At 39.1% G+C, this 22,949-nt stretch overlaps 1 protein-coding gene across 2 annotated transcripts in view; it reads left to right on the top strand.

Annotated features, from left to right (window-relative positions):
* MET (MET proto-oncogene, receptor tyrosine kinase) overlaps positions 1–22,949 on the top strand; it is an 85,335-nt gene that overhangs the window by 10,400 nt on the left and 51,986 nt on the right. For both annotated transcript variants that reach the window (XM_068972576.1, XM_068972575.1), the window contains exon 2: positions 20,920–21,111. In XM_068972576.1, coding sequence (XP_068828677.1) covers positions 20,920–21,111 — 192 coding nt within the window. The remainder of the gene's footprint in view (positions 1–20,919; positions 21,112–22,949) is intronic.

Raw genomic sequence — 22,949 nt, 5'->3', positions numbered from 1 at the left:
GTCTGGTATTCCCATCTCTTTCAGAATTTTCCACCGTTTATTGTGATCCACACAGTCAAAGGCTTTGGCATAGTCAAGAAAGCAGAAGTAGATGTTTTTCTGGAACTCTCTTGCTTTTTCCATGATCCAGCTGATGTTGGCAATTTGATCTCTGGTTCCTCTGCCTTTTCTAAAACCAGCTTGAACGTCAGGGAGTTCACGGTTCACATATTGCTGAAGCCTGGCTTGGAGAATTTTGAGCATTACTTTACTAGCATGTGAGATGAGTGCAATTGTGTGGTAGTTTGAGCATTCTTTGGCATTGTCTTTCTTTGGAATTGGAATGAAAACTGACTTTTTCCAGTCCTGTGGCCACTGCTGAGTTTTCCAAATTTGCTCGCATGTTGAGTGCAGCACTTTCACAGCATCATCTTTCAGGATATGAAACAGCTCAGTTGGAATTCCATCACCTCCACTAGCTTTGTTTGTAGTGATGCTTTCTAAGGCCCACTTGACTTCACATTCCAAGGTGTCTGGTTCTAGATTAGTGATCACATCATCATGACTAGCTAGATCGTGAAGATCTTTTTTGTACAGTTCTTCCATGTCATACCAGCAAACAAATACATCATGATAATTTATGAAATACAGTGTAAGGGAAACAAGCATCTGTGAATGAAAATAAAGAGGAAGATCTAAATTTGGTAGTACAGTCACAGAAGGCCACCTGGAAGAGGTGAAAGTTAACTTTTTCATGAACCTAAAAGTTAACTTACATCAAGCTCAACATTTTAGAAAAAGCAATTATGTCTTTATTGCATGGTCAAGTACATAGCCAGTTTTTAACAAACTGATAGCCATTCCCTATACCATAAGTTTATGGTCTTAACTACATGCTGTGGCTTTTTAAAATGGGTTCTGACGGTAAGTGCCTATTACCTTAAACGTAGAAAAATCTATCACAAGAAGTAAAACTGTGCTGGAGAATTTAATGTTTTAAACACTTTCTCTTTTTTAAAAAAAGTTGTCAGTGTTTCCAAACTTTGTCTTTTGTTTGGTTTCTAAGAAATTGTCACTTTTTGCCAAGTATTAATAATTCTTATTATGAAGAAGATAATGTGTGGATTTCTAGAAGCTAAGGACATAATTTAGATAGCACTCATTTTCACTGCCTCTCTTAGCCTATCACTTTAATCACCTTCTTTGAAAACAGAAATGTCTTATATCTGTCAAAGTTGTTTCTTTCTTCTCCCCCTCTTCTTTCTTCTGTGGCCAACGCTTAGGACCCTGCTCATCAGAAAAACCCATGTTTCTTAGGGACAGATGGGATTGTCTTGTTACCAGTAAGCCCTATGACAAAAAAAAGAGTCATATAACTATGAAAATACACAAAATAAGCTCTTTTGAGCCTGTCAAAGTTGTAAAGTTGATGGAATTGAAAGGAATGTGATGCTGAGCCTCATTGTCTTTCTGCATCTGTGGACTGTCCTCTACACAACTACATCCATTTTACACCATTTCCTTCTCATGAGAATAATGTGGCCTTGAGGGCCAAGAGAGACAAGTGTTCCCAAGGACTCATGAGATGTCATGGGCACCTGCTGAGTGTACGTGAGCATGTACATGGGCGTGTGCTGTAGTGCTAATGCATCTCTGGCTGCAGACACATATTGCCTTTTTCTTTCATGATAGTCATGATTATCTGTATATATTTAATTCTGCAAATATCTAAATAAGTTTGCCTTAGGCACTTTGTCATGCTTTTTTGTACCTAAGGATGTGCTTTGCAGATCATAGACAATAGTGTTGATTTTGACAAAAAATTTGTCTTCCAAAAAATATGTATGTATATTTGCACAGTAAAGAGAGACCATCTGATTTGCTACAGTGTTTGGATAAAAGTCCTGATAAAATCAACAAATACATTTTTGTGACTGGGTCACAAGAAGCATTGTTTTTGTCATCTCTGCAAGTCGCAAATACTTGCAATGCAGGTGAAAAAATTTGTATGAAGAGTAGAGAGAAATTCTCACTTTTGCACTGTTCACTTTGTTCACATTTGTTTGGCCCTGAATGAAGTAGAGTTTGCCAAGGGAAAAGATGAGGGAACAGGAGGCATTTATTCTTCAGGGCTTATTCCTGTACCTACAAGTCACAGAGGTCACTGGCTTGCCTCTTCCTGAAGGCTGTAATTACAGGCCGAGGACTATTTATTTTCCAGTAAAGTGACCAGAATTTTGAATGTAAGAGATTGTTTACAAGAGTACCTTGTGAATATGGTTTATACAAAACCTCAGAAAAGATTAGGGATGTGAAATTATTTTTCTTCATGTTTTCACTAATCTGAGAAGGTCTAAGACACTGAAATATTCTACAGTGCAATAACAGAGGTGAATGTGAGGTCAAGTTAGGTGATCCTGGTACTAAAGGAACTGAATTAAATTAATAAAGAAGAATTTATAATATAATATTCCTGATGATTCATCAAATATAAATTTATCTGTGGCTCCAACATCATGGTAAACAAGAATCAGTAAATATATTAGTAAGAATAATTGAGAAATATTTCTAATTTGAAAAAAACACCAGTTACATTGGATTTATTTAGAGCTGATGTGGGGAAAAAATACACAGTGTTTTATATTCTCAACTAAACTCACTCTCATTTCAGAAGAGTCAGAGGAAAAGTATTAATTCCAAGTAGAAATGGACAGACAAAGCACAAGATCAATTCTGTTACTGACCGACTAATAGGGATACTAGTCAGTGTTTGCAGAATGATGAAGAGTATTTAAGTGGTGGTTTAACAATAGTAAGTACTACTTGTAATTAATATTGAAATGTAAAAGTTCAGGGTTTTGACATGTACAAAGTGGAAGGACTAAAATATGTGCCTGCTTTTAAAAATGATATGTTAAATTTTGACAGTTATGGTATCATCTAGATACTTTTTTAGAATCAAACAGTTATGAAAACATAAACAGCAGTTTCAGATTTTTAGGCAAATAGTGCTTTTTATGATCCTGGGTATGTGGTTTGGTGCTGCAGTAATTGACTGCAGGCCTCCTGTCCTATGTCCATTTGTTTTTAGTGGATTCTACACAGGAAAACATAGTTACTTCAGTGTTGAAAATTTGAAGTTCATCTTTTATGAGAGAGTTACAGATCCTGGGAAAATATACACCAGGACTTTACCATACCTAACAAAAGAAAATTGTATATTAAAAAAAAAAAAAATCCAAATTATAGGATCCAGGGTAGCCATGGTATGAGCTATGATATTGAGTATCTTATCACACTAGTGATAAAATAACAAGCCAGCTGAATGAAGATGAACTCATGAAAAAAAAAGGATTATTAAAGATTTGAAAAGTAAACACCTAAATTTTCATAAGTAAATATTAATTTAGTATTTGTGTGAGCTTTGGATATTAAAGTTCTCCCTGTACTCTCTGGGCCCTTAGAGCCAGCTGTTAGAGCTCCTGGTGCCTTATTTAATACTCTATAATCTGGGTATTCAAGAACTGGTTAAGAAACAGTCAATTTTTCTATTTTCTCTGCCAATATGTAATAAAATATCTGATCCAGTGAGTTACTGAACAATTATTTTAATAACAATGTTGACATAGCTTCATGTTACCTTTTTTTGCTACTAGCACAGCTTTCTAAATTCCAGGTGAATCACAAGTTTAACTGAACTATTGTTTGTTTAATGTTCTGTTTCCTTCTAACCTTATTCTCGTCTATCAACCTCAGCTCAGTCCCCGATGGCTCAGGAAACTCTCAGTTGGGATTAAGTAAGAGTTTACACAGCCTCTCTCACTCATTAACCCATGTTGACATTCTCATTCAGTGCACTAACCTTATTTAAGACCTTCTTAAGTACCATAAGCAGCTGCTGGTTTCGGTGCAACTAACAACACCTATTTAATCAAGAAATAATATTTCCAAAGAAATTATTTCACCTATCTAAACCGTCTTCATTAGCATGAGCTAATTAAGTCTGTTTCTTCTGCGCTTTCTCCAGAAGAAAACCTGGTCATAGTAAATATGAACTTTGAAAATCTTTACTTCTTCTCTTCTTCTGTGTATACCCCAAGCAGAAACAGAAAATTGTATACTGTCATTCTGTACAGGTTTTGTTTTTATTCATCTGTTGAAAATGATACCAATAAGATAAGACTAGATCTCCCTGGCTCCATCTTCGTCCCCAAGTAGTCTGAATGGTCCCAGACTGCTCCTGGAGTAAGTAATCTTTCTTGAAAGCCAACCCATATATGTAACTGCATCCCTTAAAAGTAATTTGAGGGTTCCCCAATGGTTTCAGTGTGAAGTCCACACTCTCCAGTATGGTATTCAAGGGGTTTCTTACCTTGATCCTGGCTATTTCCTGGTCTTCCTTCACATTCAGTGGTGGTCTGGCAAATGTTTAACTCTGGGCCAGGCTTTCCCGGTGGCTCAGCAGTAAAGAATCACCTACAGTGCAAGAGACCCAGGTTCGATCCTTGGGTCAGAAAGATCCTCTGGAGAAGGGAATGCCTACCCACTCCAGTATTCTTGCCTGGAAAATTCCATGGACAGTGGAGCCTGGTGGGCTACAGTCCATGGAGTCTCAAAGAGTTGGACACAACTGAGCAACTAACACACCCACAGGCGGAGAAGAAGTCCCTGATTTGTGATCTTTTATCAAGTTGGGTTGTGTAAATACCTGCAGCAAGCCAATTTCAAGTCACTGAATAAAAATTAAGAAGAAATATTCACAATTGTTTCTGTAAGTTGGTACAAGATGCCTCAAGCATACCACTGCCACTCTGCCCTACTCTTAACTTTCTATTTTCTCTCATTCTTACATTTTCCTTTTCTCTACTCTTAGCAAATTTCAATTTTACATTACTGTGTTATCAACTGCATCCATGTTATGCATTAGATCCCAGACCTTATTTATCTTTTCACTGAAAGTTTGTATGCTTTTACCAGACTTTCTCTATTCCCCCACCACCCTAGGCTCTGGCAACCACTTTTCTATTCTCTGTTTCTATGAATACAACTTTTAAAAATAAAATTCCATATATAAATGATCCAATGAAATACTTGTTTTTCCTTGTCTGACTTATTCCATTTAGCATAGTACTCTCCAGGTTCATACATATTGTCACAAATGACAGGAATTTCTTCTTTTCTTTAGGATTGAATAATATTCCATTTGTGTGTGTGTTTGTGTGTGTGTGTGTGTGTATACACACACACATCTTGTTCTATTCATCCATTGATGGCCATTTAGGTTGTTTCCATTTCTTGGCTTTTGTGACTTGTTCTGCAACATGGAAGCACAAGTATCTCTTAGAGATAATGGTTTTATTTCCTTTGGATATATACTCAAAAGTGGGCTCATGTGATAGTTCTGTTTTTAATTTCTTGAGGAACCTTCATACTGTTTACCATAGCAGTTTATATTTCCACCAAAGGTGTCCAAGAATCCCCTTTTCTTCACATTCTAATAAGTATTTGGTATCTCTTGTCTTTTTAATAATCGCCATCCTGATGTGTATGAGGTGATATCTCATTGTGGTTTTAATTTGCATTTCCCTGATGATTAATGGTGTTGAGCAACTTTTCATGTGCCTGTTGGCCATTTATATGTTTTTTTTTTGAAAAATATCTATTCAGATTCTTTGCCTGTTTTTAAGTTATATTTTGTTTTGCTTTTGAGTTGTATGCATTTTTTGCATTATTAACCCCTTATTGGATATGTGTCAACTTATCATACTTGTAGTTTCCAGAATTCATCAGTCTCTCTCAGAACCCTGACTTAATTCATATTATTTCACCTACCTCAGTTTCCCTTTGACACTCATTTTGTCAGGTTAACATTTTCTCCCTGTGTTTTACAACTCTATAAAGGCATTTCCTTCCCTAGAAAACCTCCTCTAACTTTTCCCCAATCCCTCATTGCAGATAAGTTGCCTTTCCTGTATGCGCCAGTAGCACTCTTTGCTTATTTCTAGTATATCTTGAATCATATTTCATAGTAATATGTTCGCTGGTCCCTCATAGCCCCTTGAAGATATGGACTATAGCTTTTACCTCCATACCCTCGGTACCTACCAAAACAGCTTGAACAAAGTATATATTTATCAAAATAATAATTAGTTGTGACAAAACCTCATATTTCAAATAATGTAATGGAATGCTGATTAGCAAAAATAATTTTATCTGTAGATAAAACAGCTTTCTTTCTCTCCCCCAAATCCGTGAAAACTAATTGATAAAACTGGGAACTTTCCAAGAGTTAAAGAGCACTGAAGAAATTCTGGAAAGTTCCATTCACCATTACCTATGCCCTTTCCTTACTCTCACACACACACACATATGCACACACTCATACTCATGTGCACACACCCTCCTCCATCTACCAGTTTAAGATGAAGATGAATCAAAGAACAAAAGGAGAAAAATGAAAAAGAAAAGATGAAGATAAGGATGATGAATAGACAGAAATTCCAGAACTTTGTGCTTAACCAAAATTGGGAAAACATAATTAAAGCCATTTAAAAGTAAAAGAAAGACAGGGTAACCTCTGAGCTCCTTAAAGCTTTCTCAAGCCTATCAACAGAGCATCTCCTTTGTGTGGGTGACATGGTCTTTATGAGGGACCTTATTGCAAAGCCTTCTGGTGGTTATTGCTCAAGCAGTGGTACCAGTAGAAGCATCCTTCCATGAAGTTTGCTTTTGGACTTCATAGATTTTTCACCACTGATCACCAATCTGTGATTTCAAGTTGAAAGTACAGGCTAAGGAAAAGAAGTTTGAACATGAAAATCTTTTTTAGTACCTCATTTACAATGGCCACAGGATTAGACTCCACAGTGGCACTGTTTCATAGGCACTAAGTACATGCTTGGTGCAGAGAGAAACTTTCTTGAGTTTGGCCTTGATGTAGCTGCAGTCATATTAGAAGAGAGTTTTTTCAGGATCTCAAGGACCTTGGCCAGTGAGAAAGGTGGCCCACAGATTTTAGGCAGGAACAAGTGGAAAAGAGGAGTGAAGAGCCTCACTGCACAGTGATAAGATAGAAATGAGTTATAAGAGGTAATGACAGAGACGGCAGGCTAGAATACAGTTCTGGGTTTAAACAACATTTGGGGGCATAATTGAAGGACTCTGGTTTCATCCATCTTTCACCTCTCCTGGCCCTCCACGAAGATATTCATCAGCCTGTTTCTATTGAGCATGACACTGCTAGACACATACACAGATCATGGCACTTTTATTCTTCAGGAGGAACTACTTCTGTTTTATTGGTTAATGCAGGGTAACTGCTGTTCTGTCTTTGAATATCTCTTATACTTCTCTGAGTAAGTATACATTGAATTTTTTCTGTTAATAAAAGCAGAAAACCTCTGTGCACTAAGCATTAAACTCTGCCTCCCTTGGAACAACTTTTTTTTATGAATCACTCTGTCACTCATGAAGGTGATAGAAAGGCACTATGAAGGCTGCTAACCAAAACCACATGGATTTGATCTGTTTCAGATCTGAATCACCTTAGGAAATGATGATAAAGAAGCAAACATTTTAACATTCAAAATTCCAAAGCCCCTATCATTGTAAATTTGAATCATCTTTTGAATCCTGACAATGTCTCAAGAGGAAAATAAATATGTATACTTATTTCATTTATTTATAAATGCATTTGTACACATATATATATATAAATCCATATACACATACACATAAAATATATTCTGCTCCAAGTATTTCTCTCTTCCCTCTTCACTAATTCAACTTCTATCACAGCCAGGCTCTACTTTGGCCTCTGCCATGAGCTGTTTAAGCCCACTCTGATCTCATCCTTATCTAATCTTACAGCATTTACTACCTATACCAATGTTTTCAGAATTTAGCTATCAACAGTAATTTTTGTACTTTATATTATTAATTAGCTGTAATGTAAAGTACAAAAAAAATGTACCTACCTCTTGTTTCCCTTCATGTACACTGCCTTCAAGTGATATTGAGGGAACAGGCTGGACCTTGGAAACATTTGCTAGGGTTGTCAAACTGTGACCTGTTTTTTTGCACCCAGCAAGTTAACAAAGGTTTTTACATTTTTAAAAGGTTAAAAAAAAAATAGACTAAACTAGGGACCCAATGGCACTCAAAAGCCAAGATTTTTGCTCTCTGAAAAAAGAAAGTGTTAGTCGTGTCTAACTCTTTGTGACCCCATAGACCATAGTCCACCAGACTCCTCTGTCCATGGAATTCTCCAGGCAAGAATACTGAAGTGGTTAGCCATTCTCATCTCCAGGGGATCTTCCTAACCCAGGGATTGAACCCTGGTTTCTTGCACTGCAGGCAGATTCTTTAGTCTGAGCCACTAGGAAAGCCGCTTTTGCTCCCTTACCCTTTACATAAAACGGGTGCCAAGCCCTGCTTTAAGAATAATGAAAAATAATAGTGGATAGATAATAAGTCTGACCTTACTATATGTAGATAATTCTACTAAATAGGTGTGAGTGTTTCCATTTTACAAGCTTCTTAACCTAAATAATTAGAATTTTGAACGTTTTCTTCTAGGCACAATGAAGACTCAGTAGACCAACCAACAACAACAGTAATAATGACAACTATTTATGTTCCTAAGCACAAGAGCATAGACTTAGGCCTTTTTTGTTTGTTTTTATATCCTCCAATATCCAGGACAATATCATGGCTTGGTTTTGTATTAGTTTCCTAGAACTGCCACAACAAATGACCACAAAGTTGGTGGCTTAAAACAACAGAAATTTATTCTCATGGAGTTCTGGAGTCCAGGAATCATGGTCATGCTCCCTCTAAAGGTTCTAGGGGAAAACTCTTCCTTGCACAACTCTTACAGTTCTGGGGGTCCCGGCCATTCCTTAGGGTGCAGCAGCAGAACTCCAGTCACTGACTTTGTGTTCACATGGCCATCTTCCCTGTGTGTCTCTCTGTGTCTTCTCTCATCTCAAGATTCTTAACTAATTAACTGGACAGAACCTATTTCCAAATTAGGTCACATTTTGATGTTCCAGGTGGATATATGACTTTTGGCGGAACTCTATTCACCCTGCCACAGACCTCAATAAATGTTTTCGAATGACTGTGTGAATGAAGGAAGTGACCACTTAATATATTGCTGACACTAGAGTCATTTCATTTAAACCTTAAAACAATTCTATTAGGTATGTGTTTTTCTGTTTTTCAAGTGAAGAACTGAGGTTTCAAGATCTAAGTATCCCCCCTAGTTCAGACAGACAATGAAGGCAGGGTCATTGCTGAACCCATGCTCTTCTCCACTTGGCTTGTGTGATTGCCACTGGGCATGACTAAGAAGTGGACTTGAGGAAGGAGATTATGGAATCAAGGAAATCGGATTGTAGGAGTCTTAGTATGAACTTTCCTTTAATTCAGTAGAAAAAAATATGAGTAGATAGGTAGATATAAACAATAAAGGAAAAGGAAGAGTTAAAGATGACTAAGACCTCAGGCTTAGGGAGAGAGTGACTGTGATGCCGTATAGAAATAGGAAGCTGGAATGGGAATCAGTTTGGAAAGAAAAATGATGAGTTTCCATGTCATCAATGGTACATTCAAACTTGGCCTTAAGGCAGTTGCAGAGACGGGGCTGGTCCTCAGAACAGAGAATGTGCCTGGGTGTGTAAAGTTAGGTCATCACCACGAGACAGCTCCATTACCTCATGAATCACCAGAGTTGAGCTGGCTGGCCAGATGTCTGGTTATACTATGTTCATGACTGTCCGAAGCTGCCCTTTATTCCTTTCTAGAGATGGTCAACCTTTCTTTAACTGCTCACTCATTTTGCTCCTCTGCTAGAACTCCAACTGAATTTTAAGGTTATTGAAGTCATGAGGCAGGATCACTTCATCAGAAGTTCGTGGCAGCAAAACTACTAAGGAAGCTTCTTTCTTTTAAATTGTGACTGAGCCCAACATCAGGCATCCCCTGCTTAGCACAAAACAATGAAGTCACATTCTTAGGGTTTGACCACAGCACCCTAATAGCCTGAAAGTGAAAGTGTTAGTTGCTCCGTTGTGTCCGTTCTTTGCAACCCCATGGACTGTAGCCTACCAGGTTCTGTGTCCATGGAGTTCTCCAGGCAAGAATACTGGAGTGGGTTGCCATTCCCTTCTCCAGAGGATCTTCCTGACCCAGGAATTGAACTCAGGTCTCTTGCATTGCAGGCAGATTCTAATAGTTTGGCATTGCATTAAAGACCCCAACAGGAAGGGCCTGCTCTGCCAGAGAGCTGACTCTTCAGCATTTTTCAGAGAATCCCGGCTTGTTGATGTCTTAGACATCTGAGAACAGACTGAGAGAAGCTGAACTACGTGTGAAAGAAGCATAAGCAAACACTGTAAGTTCAAAGCTCTGTGCCTCTGCCTGTGGTCAGCTCTCAATACCACCCACCTCCCAGTCCAACGCAGCAAATTTAAGAGAGCACATGAATGAAATTTAGGGAAACAAACGAAGTGGAGTTCCTGAAATTAAAGCAGTTGAGTTTTAGCCAACTCTGTTAAAAGGCTTAGACAAAGAAGAACTTTCTATTTTGAAATATGTATCCCCCTGAAAAACATTATTACATGTCCATAAAATTTGTCTAAAACATTATTGTGAATAAACTTAATATTAAATTGTCTCTGTTAATTTAGTTAAGGAGGGAAGAGAGCTGGTATGAGTGAACTGGCAAAGATCTCACAAGATAGAACATTTTTTAAAATCTCTCTGTAAGACTGATTTAAATTATCTATAGAAGAGCTAAATTTGTCCTATAGATCAATTAGAAGAATCACTATTTTAAATATATCACATACTTAATTATACTGAATTAAATGTAATTGCATATTCACTGCATGCATCATAATGTTAATTAGGGGAAACATTTTGAATCAAATACATTGAAGTATATAGCACTTCAGTTTTCTTTATTAAAAAAATAGTATATGTTTCAGCCAGGTTAGAAATATTTGTCAGGTACTCATGAAAAGGTAAAGAAAGACTAAACTAAAGTATTACTTCAAGGCTTATGGATTGTTGAGTAATTCTTGTTATTTAACTCTGACAGTGTGTGGGCTTCCCTGGTGGCTCAGCAGTAAAGAATCCACCTGCAATGCAGAAGCCACAAGAGGCACAGGTTTGATCCCTGAGTGGGGAAGATCCCCTGGAGAGGGGCTTAGCAACCTCTCCAGTGTTCTTGCCTGGAGAATCGCATGGACAGATGAATCTGGTGGGCTGCAGTCCATAGGGTTGCAAAGAGTCGGACACAACTGAAGTGACAGCGCACACATGCATACGACAGTATATAAGGTTCTAGGTTAAAGAAACAAGCCTTTAACAAGTTTAAAGAAAAACCCAAACAGAATGTTTACCATTGTTTCTCAGAATTAGCATCACATAATTATTTTAGAAGAGGATAAACCTTTAAAAGCTAAATGCTTTTCAAAACTTCTTATTAAATGGATGTATGTATCCAGAATCTATGTATGTTTTGAAGCAGCCTCTGGTGGTTGGGGGACAGTGATCACTCATGGCATCTTAAACATCGTGAGTAATCGTTTGTTCCAGCAGTGGGCCGGTGGCAGCTTGGTGATTCCAGGCCCAGGGAAGCTTTGGAAAGTTACCCGTAGACCCACAGCATGGTAGAGCTGGAAGAGAAAGTTGAAATCAGTTCTCTCCACCGCTCCCTTTATAGATAAGGAACAGGTAGCCTAGGATAGTAGTGAAGATCCTGGGGCACAATGACCTCAGTTTAGTCTTAGCCCTGCTACAGCTGGTCCGTCCTTCAGTTTGCTCCTAGGATTGTTAAGAGGATTCAGTGAATGAATATTTCAAAAGTGCTTAGAACAATGTCTGACACAGTATACACACTATGAACAAATGTTTGTTAAATAAATAAAGTAAAACTCAGACTGAGATAGAGCAAGCAATTTGCCTGAGTTCATGGGATTCATCAAATCTTAGCTCGGGTAGAACCATCCCTCTCCTGTTCTCATTTTTCGTTCCTCCCAGGTCCTTATTAGACTATCCTTAGAGTGTGGGTTTGCCTCAGAAATACTGTGAGAACCAATAGATAAATAGCACGATGCAATATAGGGAATACAGAGTTTAGATCAACACCTTAGATTCAGGTTCCAATTGTTGTTGTTTAGTCACCAAGTTGTGTCCAAATCTTTGCGTCTCCATGGACTGTAAACCCCCAGGCTCCTCTGTCCATGGGATTTCCCAGGCAAGAATACTGGAGCAGGTTGCCATTCTTTTCTCCAGAGGACCTTCCCAACCCAGGGATTGAACCCAAATTTCCAGCTTTACAGGTGGATTCTTTACCACTGAGCCACCAGGGAAGCCCTCAGGCTCTGATACTTAGCATTGACTCTCTGAACCTCAGTTTCTTCACCTGTAGAAATATGATAATCATGACAAACCCAGCTGAGACTTGTTGAGAGAATCAGATGACATAATGTACTTTGAAAACCATAATGCTCCATGCAGATGTTAATTTAACATCAGTATTGTGAGCTTCTGTGAACTGAGAAAAGCTATGAGAATGTTTCAAACCTGCTTAGGACATCAAGAAGTTGGGTTGGAGAGAATACTTAATAGACTCTCTCCACTTTGTTACTTCCCATTTATTCACTGTTTTAAAATTTATTTTTAATGATTATATTCATATACACAGAAGAATAATGTATACATGTATGTGTTATGTGTGTGAAAAATAAATACTGATTCTCTACCATGAAGCTTAAAAAGAGAATATTACCAATGCCTTTGAAGCCCCCGTGTGTACCGCCCAGTCATATCCCTCCCCTCCCACCCCAGAAAATTGGGTAAATGGCATTTGCGAATTATCTGTTCATCTTCCCCTTGCCTTTAGTTGTGCTACACATGTGTATATGCCTAGACAATGTATTGTACTAGGTGATTTTCTCTCTTGACTCAAATATCTCAAGCTGTATGGTATCTTCCCCGTGCCCTGTACTATCCTCTACTCTTAGTCTTTGTCACTGTCTCCCCTCCCCCATCCAATAAACACATTACTTCTTTAATTGAAAAGATGTTGCAAAGAGAGACTTTGGAAGAGAGTCAGGCTTCAGGTTTCCGTGAACAGGGAGTGGGTATCAGTGGCCAGCAGGAAGGGGATGTCAGCTGCCAAAGCAAATGCAAGAATGCAAGAATGGGAAGGCTCTTGTGTCATTATAGCCACTTTGAGATTCATTTGGTGTCCTAGATGGTCACTTGACCATCTTAAAGAGAAATCTTAATGCCTTAAATGGAAAAAAGACTAAAAATGTACATAGAGGCATATTTGGATGTCATACGGCTTTTGGGAAGCAACTGAAGTATTGAAGAATGAAGTGACAGCTCATAACGGCTTCAAGGCAGATGAAATGGGACACAGATGAAAAGGGAACACCTCACCTGGGGCAGGGGGGCAGGGGTGGGTGGAGGTAGCACTGAAGAGACACTGTGGACAGGGTTTAGCAAGACTTAGTAACTGGTTGGCTGTGAGAGATGCTAGAGAAAGAGAAGTTGGTGATGGCTGCCGTTTCAAGTTACCAGGATAGAAACCTCATAATGTTCACTAACCAAAATAGGTGACAAAAAGGTAGATCTGAGAGTCACACTGACTAGAACAGCCCAAATTGCTGGAGATCATCTGTGTCCCATGGTCCAGAAAATAATGATTAATTCCACCCTTTCTCCCAGAAAAGGAATCAGAGAAGGCAAATCTACATTTCCTACTTTGAAGAGTTGTGGGTTTACATGTTGAATGGTAACTTTTGTTAAGTGATTCTTACAACTTCCCTGACTTTCAGTTTCTCGTACATAAAATGAGGGGGCTGGAGTAAGGTGATCTCTAAGGCCCTTTCCATTTTTGTAACTGTGAAATCCTAGGAACTTTGCCCAGAATAGTTAACAGTAGCGTAAGCAATTCTTGAGCTTAAGAATCAGAGAGAATTAAATTTGAATGCCTGTTCCACTTTGAACCTGTGGCCACCCTTGGCTGCCCTGAGTCTCCTGCTGAAAGTCAATGTGATAGAACCTCACCGGGCTACCATGTCTCTGCTTGTATGTGAAAATGCCCAACTCAGTGCCTGGCACAGTGTAGGCAGGGTAAAGACTGATTTCCTCCCTGCCTTCCTTCCTTCCTTCTTCCTCCCTTTGTTATCAAAAAGAGAGTTTCATCTGGCTCCTCAACTGGTGCTGGGGTGAACCTTTCTTGTTAGACTCTTCTGTGGTGCCCCAAAGCAGCTGTTGTCCCAAAGAACTACTCTCCACAAGCTGCATTCACTTTTACCCCGAAGCACAAGACCGCTGGGTTCAAGAGAAGCACAAGAGCACAAGTGGCAAGGAGACCCCTGGTTGGTGGGTCTATAGTTGTTCTTCCTGCTGCTGCTGCTAAGTTGCTTCAGTCATGTCCGACTCTGTGCGACCCCATAGACGGCAGCCCACCAGGCTCCCCCGTCCCTGGGATTCTCCAGGCAAGAATGCTGGAGTGGGTTGCCATTTCCTTCTCCAATGCCTGAAAGTGAAAAGTGAAAGTGAAGTCGCTCAGTCGTGTCCGACTCCTAGGGACCCCATGGACTGCAGCCCACCAGTTGTTCTTCCAGTTAGATGCAAATCCCACTCCAGCTGTCTCATCCAGAAACTAACTGTTGTAAAGTGATGAGAAGTCACCCCATCTTCCCTGAGCAAATGAGCAAGGAACACATTCACTTGTTATCTGTAAGAGCGAATCAGATGGATATCTCTACTTTACCTTTGCACTGCTGAGAGTTTAAACCAAGGCTCCTTAATAGTTAAAAGTCTACTGTACAAGCTCAAAGACAGCCTGCAGCTCTGCAAGCCAGTTCCTGCCAGTCTGACCACAGCTGTCAACTTTATCTGGATTCTCAGCAAGAAGAGACAAGAAGTAGTCCCTCTCCTATAGATCTCAGCTGTGGAGAAAAGGAAAAAGGTTGGGTTGGGGTCCCCCGGCTTATGAAATTTGAATGCCACTCAAACCAGACATGATATTTGTTGGCTTTGGCTCCAAAGTACACAATTTTTCAAGATCAAGGAATTCTGTACATTCTTTTACAACACTGTACAAAGTTTCTGTACTTTGGAATTTGTTGGGGGGCTGGGGGTTGGGGAGAAGAGGGAGTAGAGACATAACTTAATCCTCTCAGTCCTTGAGGAACTACCATTTAGAGAACTTACTCTTTCCTGAAGGAGACGCCTTGAAGTGTGCAATATAAATATTACATTAATTCTGATGCAGAGTTCTATGTTTGTTAAGCGTTACATGTGATAAAGCCAATAAACAAATGAAATTTCACTATTTTAAAGCATCATACCATATGTTTGCTTTGTACATTTTTTAAATCAGTTATTAACTAATGGTTAAAAAAAAAAAGCCTTACACGTGAGAAAACAGACAAATAGAAGCTAAGGTTCTGGTCCTGTTTTTCTGCCTTCATTTAGAAAAGGCCAGCGAGGTCCTGCAGGTTTGCAAACAATCTGAGATGCATCTAACCTCTGTTCTCCAGGTTGTCCCATTCAGCAACACAGATCACAAAGCAAGCTGGGTAGGCAAATGGGCTTTAACCCTGGGTTACTTTGCAGATGCATTAATTTTTCAGCAGACTTGTTAAATACACACAATGTGCTAGGCAGGGTACACAGTGAGGTTAAAAGATAAATGAGACAGTTCTTGGACTCTTGTTGATTGGTGTTTAGTCAATAACTAAGTCATGTCAGAATCTTTGTGACCCCATAGACTGCCTGCCTTCCCTGATCTTCACTATCTCGTGGAGTTTGCTCAAATTCATGTCCATTGAGTCAGTGATGCCGTCCTACCATCTCATCTCATGTCGCCCCCTTCCCCTGTCCTCAATCTTTTCCAGCCCCAAGGTTTTGTCCTGGTGAGTTGGCTCTTCATATCAGGTGACCAAAGTATTAGAGCTTCAGCCTCAGCATCAGTCCTTCCAATGAATATTCAGAGTTGATTTCCTTTAGGATTGACTGGTTTGATACCCTTGTTGTCCAAGGGACTCTCAAGAGTCTTGGTCAGCACCACAGTTCAAAAACATCAATTCTTCAACAGTAAACCTTCTTTGTGGTCCAACTTTCACATCCGTACATGGAAAAACCAAAGCTTTGACTATATGGACCTTTGTCAGCAAAGTGATAGCTCTGCTTTCTAATATGCCATCTAGGTTTGTCATAGCTTTTCTTCCAAGGAGCAAGCATCTTTTAATTTCATGGCTACAGTCACCATTTACTGTAATTTTGGAGCCCAAGAAAATCTGTTATTATTGCCATTTTTTCCCCCCATCTATTTGCCATGATGAAGTGATAGGACCAGATGCCATGATCTTAGTTTTTTGAATGTTGAGTTTTGAGCCAGCTTTTTCACTCCCCTCTTTCACCCTCATCAAGATTATGAATCCATCATATCTCCACCAGCACTGAATCCCAAGTCAAGTCTGAGCCTTTAAAGTTCACAGAATGCCTCCTAGACATAGAAAAAAGTAGAACAAGAAATGAACAAAATCAGAGAAGCTGACTCTGAAGAGCAGCCTCCTCTGTAACAGAATACTTGAGAAGGCCTTTGATTTAAAATTGGCCTCTGTTCCTTTAAGAAGCTTCTCTAGTTCCAGCCCTCTTCAAAATGGTTGATTGATCACCAGTGGAAACCTAATTACCAATTAATCAGTTACTATTGAATTGATGGTACATCTCAGTTATCTGCTACTCCTCAGAGCAATCTATAGCACTTTAGTGAAGAAAAGCTTCTAATTAAATAGTAAAAGAGTACTCACTAATATATATCAAAAATGTCGAACTATAACATCTTATTAATTATAAGTCATAAGTTTAGCATCTCTGAGACCCTCTGTTCACTAATTTTTCACCATTTAAAATAAAAAAGTAGTTGTTGCTATATAAAACAGCACATTAGGTTATATTTAACCATAGAAGTTAATAGATGTAAGAACTTTGCATTTTGTGTGACATAAGTTTGACATTATGGAGTAAGGTTATTTTATATGTTGTTGTTTAGTCATGTCCAACTCTTTTGCGACTCCCATGGACTGTAGCCCTCCACGCTCCTCTGTCCATGGGATTTCCCAGGCAAGAATACTAGAGTGGTTTTTCATTTCCTTCTCCAGGGGATCTTCCTAACCCAGGGATCGAATCTACATCTCCTGCATTGGCAGGCGAGTTTTTTACCACTGAGCCACCAGGGAAGCCTATTTTACATAAGGATATTTAAATTTTTTATTTGTTTGTTTTTAAACAGTTGGTTTGAAATATAGTGTGACAACTTTATGATTATGACAAATATAACAGGACAATAATAAAATAATCTTTAAATCATTTTCCGGACTTCTGCTTCATACAAAGATGTGTAAAACTGAACTTTTTCTCTCTTTCTTCCAAGTTAGGCTTTATTTTACTTATACACCTTTTTGCCCTGGTTATCTGCCTCAGAGTTACCAGTTTGCAATCATTTTGTCAGGATAGTCGGAGTCAGTCTCTCCATTTGTCTCTTGTAAACTCTTAAACTACCCCCATTCCTGAAAAAAAAAATAGCTTTAGTAATTTGGTTTGTATCTTCACACTCATTCCCCATCTACCCATAATTGATTCACTTACTTGTTCATTCATTCAATTAATATTTATTAAACATCTACTGTGTGGCATTTCATCTACGACTAACAATACAGTAGTAAACAGGCAGAGTCTCTGATCATAAGAACTTGGGAAATCTCACATCACTCATCACAAAAACAAATAGTGGTTGCAGCTATAAGTGCCATTTCATATAGGTAAATGGTATTATGGCAGTCTATCATAGAAGCATTTGACCTCGATATTGAGATCAGGGTAGACATTTGAAGAATTGATGACAAACTGAGATCTGAAGGAGGTATAGGAGTTACCAAGGTGAATGGAGGTGGAGGGAGCAGAAGGAACAGCATGTTCAGAGACTCTGTAAGGAGGACATTTGGCTTATTTGGAGAACTGAAGGCCAGCTCACTGGAGCATAGGGAGCAAGGAAGAAAAAAATGGAGGCTGAGTCTGGAGAATTTGAACAGCGGCTGGATGAGGCAGGAGCCAACCAGGCATGTTAAAAATATTGTCCTTGATCCTAAGAGCAGTGGGGAAATGTTAAGCATTTTAAGCAGAGTGACATGATGAGATATGTGGTTTAAAAAGAAAACCTGGCTGCAGTGTGGAGAATGGATCTAGAAAGAGGTTGAATGAGATTGGATTGGTCAGGTCTAGTTAAGCCATTCTCACAGTCCAGGAAAGAGATGGGGGTACTTTGGATGAAGTTGGAGATAAAGAAAACTGGATGGACCCAGGAGATATTTAGAAAGTGGAATTGATGGGACTTGGCAGTGGACTGTTTATGGGGAGGAATCAGGGATGATACTTAAATTTCTAACTTGTGCACCTGGAGAAATGGTGGAGCCATTTGCTGGGGTACATTGTATCGTGAGGTCAGGGAAGGAGGATTGTTGTTTGTACTTTGGTCATGTTGAGCCTGAGGTCTCTGAGACGTCTGAATGCCAGTTTCGTAGGCAGTTTGATAAATGTACAGTCAGCTCAGAGGAGCAGTGTAGCCTGGAGGCACAAATAAGAGTGTCAATTAAAAAGAATAAAACATATCCTGGGTAGAGAGTATCAAGAGTGAGCAGAGGAGCAGCCCTAGGATGGAGCCTTGAGAAACCCTAACATTGACAGGCAAACATGGATGGTCCTGCAGAGGAGACAAATGCTGCAGTTTGAGAAGTAGTAGAAGGGAAAGGAGTACGTCAAGCTGTATATTGTCACCCTGCTTATTTAACTTCTATGCAGAGTACATCATGAGAAATGCTGGACTAGATGAAACACAGGCTGGTATCAAGATTGCCAGGAGAAATATCAATAACCTCAGATATGCAGATGACACCACCTTTATGGCAGAAAGCCAAGAAGAACTAAAGAACCTCTTGATGAAAGTGAAAGAGGAGAGTGAAAAAGTTAGCTTAAACCTCAATATTCAGAAAACTGAGATCATGGCATCTGTTCCCATCACTTCATGGCAAATAGTTGGGAAACAATGGAAATAGTAAGAGACTTTATTTTGGGGGGCTCCAAAGTCACTGCAGATGGTGACTGCAGCCATGAAATTAAGACTCTTGTTCCTTGGAAGAAAAGTTATGACCAACCTAGACAGCATATTAAAAAAGCAGAGACATCACTTTGCCAACAAAGGTCCATCTAGTCAAAGCTATGGTTTTTCCAGTAGTTGCATATGGATGTGAGATTTGGACTATAAAGAAAACTGAGTGCTGAAGAATTGATGCTTTTGAACTGTGGTGTTGGAGAAGACTCTTGAGAGTCCCTTGGACTGCGAGGAGATCCAACCAGTCCATCCTAAAGGAGATCAGCCCTGAATATTCATTGGAAGGACTGATGTTGAAGCTGAAGCTCCAATACTTTGGCCACCTCATGCGAAGAGCTGATTCATTTGAAAAGACCCTGATGCTGGGAAAGATTGAAGGCAGGAGGAGAAGGGGACAACAGAGGATGAGGTGGTTGGATGGCATCACTGATTCAATGGATATGAGTTTCAGTAAGCTCCAGGAGTTGGTGATTGACAGGGAAGCCTGGCGTGCTGCAGTCCATAGGATCGCAAAGAGTTGGACACGACTGAGCGACTGAACTGACTGAGAAGGAAAAGCAGGAGACTGAAGAGTCAAGAAGGGAGGGATCCAAGTGCTTGTCATGTATTAGTGAACAGTATTCTTTAAATCCTTTCACTTGAAGTTAAAACTAAAAAATAAATTACCATCTGATTGGGTGGTAATTGCCTTTTAGTTAGCTGGTTAATAAAGCATTTAATGTATAACTTTTGCATTTTTTGAGCCTTTCGCCATAGTGAGGACAATTTCTCTGTGTTCTCTGTGTACTGGGTTCTTTTATAAGAGATTTCTATAAATTAGCTCATTTAATCTTTACAGCAGCTCTGTAAGGTAGGTGCATTTCTGTAATATTCTCAGTTTTACAAATGGAAGAACTGAAACAGAAGTAACATGAATTTCACAAACATATAGATAATTGCTGTATGATGCAGGCACCTGGGTCTGGGGTTAGTTCTCTGCTGCTTTCTCATGAATTTTCTATAAATCATCACTCCTCACCACCTTGCTGTACACAAATGCACAAAGGCACACAGTTTAAAATATAGTGTCCCAGTGTGACTCCCACATTTATGATTATTCCAGTTGATATCCATCTCATTGGACTTGCCTGCTAGAAGTGTTGCCTTTATGTCCAGGCCTGAGACATTCATAGTTTTGTTTTTCTCCTACTAGCGCCTGCTGAATTCCATTTTTGTGTACTTACATGTGGCCATTATTATGTACTTACATGTGGAACCGTGGTACAAACTGTGATGATAAGATCTGATCCTAGTTTTAGAAAGTGAAAGTGCAAGTATTAGCCGCTCCATCGTGTCTGACCCTTTGCGACCCCATGGGCTATAGCCCACCAGGCTCCTCTGTCCATGGGATTCTCCAGGCAAGAATACTCAAGTGGGTTGCTATTCCCTTTGCCAGGGGATCTTCCCGACCCAGAGATCAAGCCCAGGGTCTCCTGCATTGCAGGCAGATGCTTTACCATCTGAGCCACCGAGGGAGCCCTAGTTTTAGCGTCTGTGTGTATACAATGGCACTTACTGATGCTGAAGTCATTCAGATCACTGGAACCGTTTCTGCCTATCTGGGGCTATGTGTCCATTTTCAGATTGTCTGTTATCCTTGCCATTCCCTCTAACCTCTGAAAAAACACACCAGGAAGTTTCTAACAACTTGCTCACATCTGGACTCACATTAATTCTATGACCGTATTTTATTTCAGACGCTTTTGAGAAATTCATCAGGATGTGAAGTGCGCAATGATGAATATCGAACGGAGTTTACCACAGCTTTGCCACGCATTGACTTATTCATGGGCCAGTTCAACCAAGTCCTCTTAACATCTATATCCACCTTTATCAAAGGAGATCTCACCATCGCTAATCTCGGGACGTCAGAAGGTCGATTCATGCAGGTACATGCTTTCTAAGAGTGGCTGTGTCTGTTTTATCCAGTGTCATACAATTAATTTGCTTCTTTTTACAGTAAGGTGTTGGCAAATACTATAAAGTGAAAATCACAGTGGAAGCTAGAGACACAGACTGAAAGCAAAACAATGAAGCCTAGTTCCTTTCTTGAAGTGTATGGCCTTTTTTTGTTAAATTCTTAAAGCTTTCAGTTTAAATGCGGTTGCTTTAATTTTCTTGCCTGGAAGTTTGAGGTTTTTTTTTCCATTCATGATTTAAATCACATGATTGGAAAATAAAATGAAACAATTAAAGCACTTCCAGGCGATGTTTTCCTATTTCAGGGGAAGCTACGGATCAAAGGAGAGCTATTGTGTGAACTGTGCTTCTCCATGAGAAGAAACATTCACATCATTGAGAAATATTGGCAGGCATTAGGAAGGGACGTTATCATCAGAATCCCATTGTAACTCCAGCTCTTCTGATTCTGCAAAATGATGGGGTCAGACACAAAGAAGTGCAAACACTGGGGGAAAAAAGATCCAGATTTTGTTAAGAAATGCTTTTAATGGATAGCAACAGTATTCCCATACAATAAAAGTGCACATTTCAGAGTTGCAGTTATCGTGTCTCCTAGATACAAAAACCCTAGCACTTTGCAGAAATTAAGATGCTCTCATGTTGGGTCTGTTTTACTGTTTTAATAGTTATTGGTAGTGCTTTCAACAGGAGTTCATTAGTAGATTCTTGGTTAATGCACAATGACGATGGTATCTATGGAAATGTTGACTTTCCACAAAGACTAGAAATTTCTTTAAAAGGGAGATATTTATTTCGTGATCATCTGACATAATTAACATCCTGGTCAGGAAATGACTTTCAGTGAAGCAATTGAGGATGATGATGTTTTCCTATGACTTGCTCATTTGTACATTCTCTATCTGTATTCTTTAACAAAACATATTTTTTAAAACTACCACTGTCTTTATAGCAGTCTGGATATGCATCAAATGTTCTAATTGTACTAGTGGGCATGGTGGAATTTTTGCAAAATCATAAAACGTGTAAATAAAACCTTCCCACTTCACAACGAATCATATAGATCTAAATGATTCCACACTTGATCTCCCCTCCTCCCACTGCTTCACAATTAACTATGCTTTTTCTTCCTTGCTCTCTCTCTCCCAGTCCAGTGTTCCTATTTACCCACTTCAAACCATTTAATTCTGCCCTCAAAATGTTAAGGAGAGATGCCCAGCCCCATCCCACATATAGACAAGCACTCTACCAAATTTGAAATATGGTCATATCTACTATCCTTGTAAAATGTGTATTGTTATGTGTTTATATGTGTTTTTAGTTGATATTGATGTTTTTCTAGAGAATTGCAAGAAAAATCTGAAGGAGAATGACTGAAACTAGCATCTGTTGAATTCTCACTGGCTTCCCTATGTTCATTTGCCTCCTTTTATCTTTTTTTCTGCTTTTGTTTTCTTATGTTGTGTATTACCTCACCAATCCGGTTGCATATTAATAAGCTTTCTACAGTCGCTTTTGGTCTGACACTTTTTCACATCACAAGGTTCCTGGCCTATTTCCAGATTCTGAAGTTCTAATAAAATTCCATTTTTGTATAGATTGCTTTAATAACTGAGTAAATTCTGCTGTGTGACAGATTTCACCAAGTGGCATGTTATATATATCAGTTTCATTAGAATAGAAATGCTGTAACAAATGTTTTATTCTTATCTCCCAGCTTTTTCATCAAAGAAGCTATAATATACCTGTGCATCCATAATACCAAAGACAAAAATAAGTACTTAAATGAATACTTTTCATATGAAAA

Source organism: Capricornis sumatraensis, chromosome 5, assembly GCF_032405125.1.
Source record: "Capricornis sumatraensis isolate serow.1 chromosome 5, serow.2, whole genome shotgun sequence".
Classification (NCBI taxonomy): domain Eukaryota; kingdom Metazoa; phylum Chordata; class Mammalia; order Artiodactyla; family Bovidae; genus Capricornis; species Capricornis sumatraensis.
Note: the sequence above shows the minus strand (reverse complement) of the source record. Positions and strands in the feature narration are given on the sequence as shown.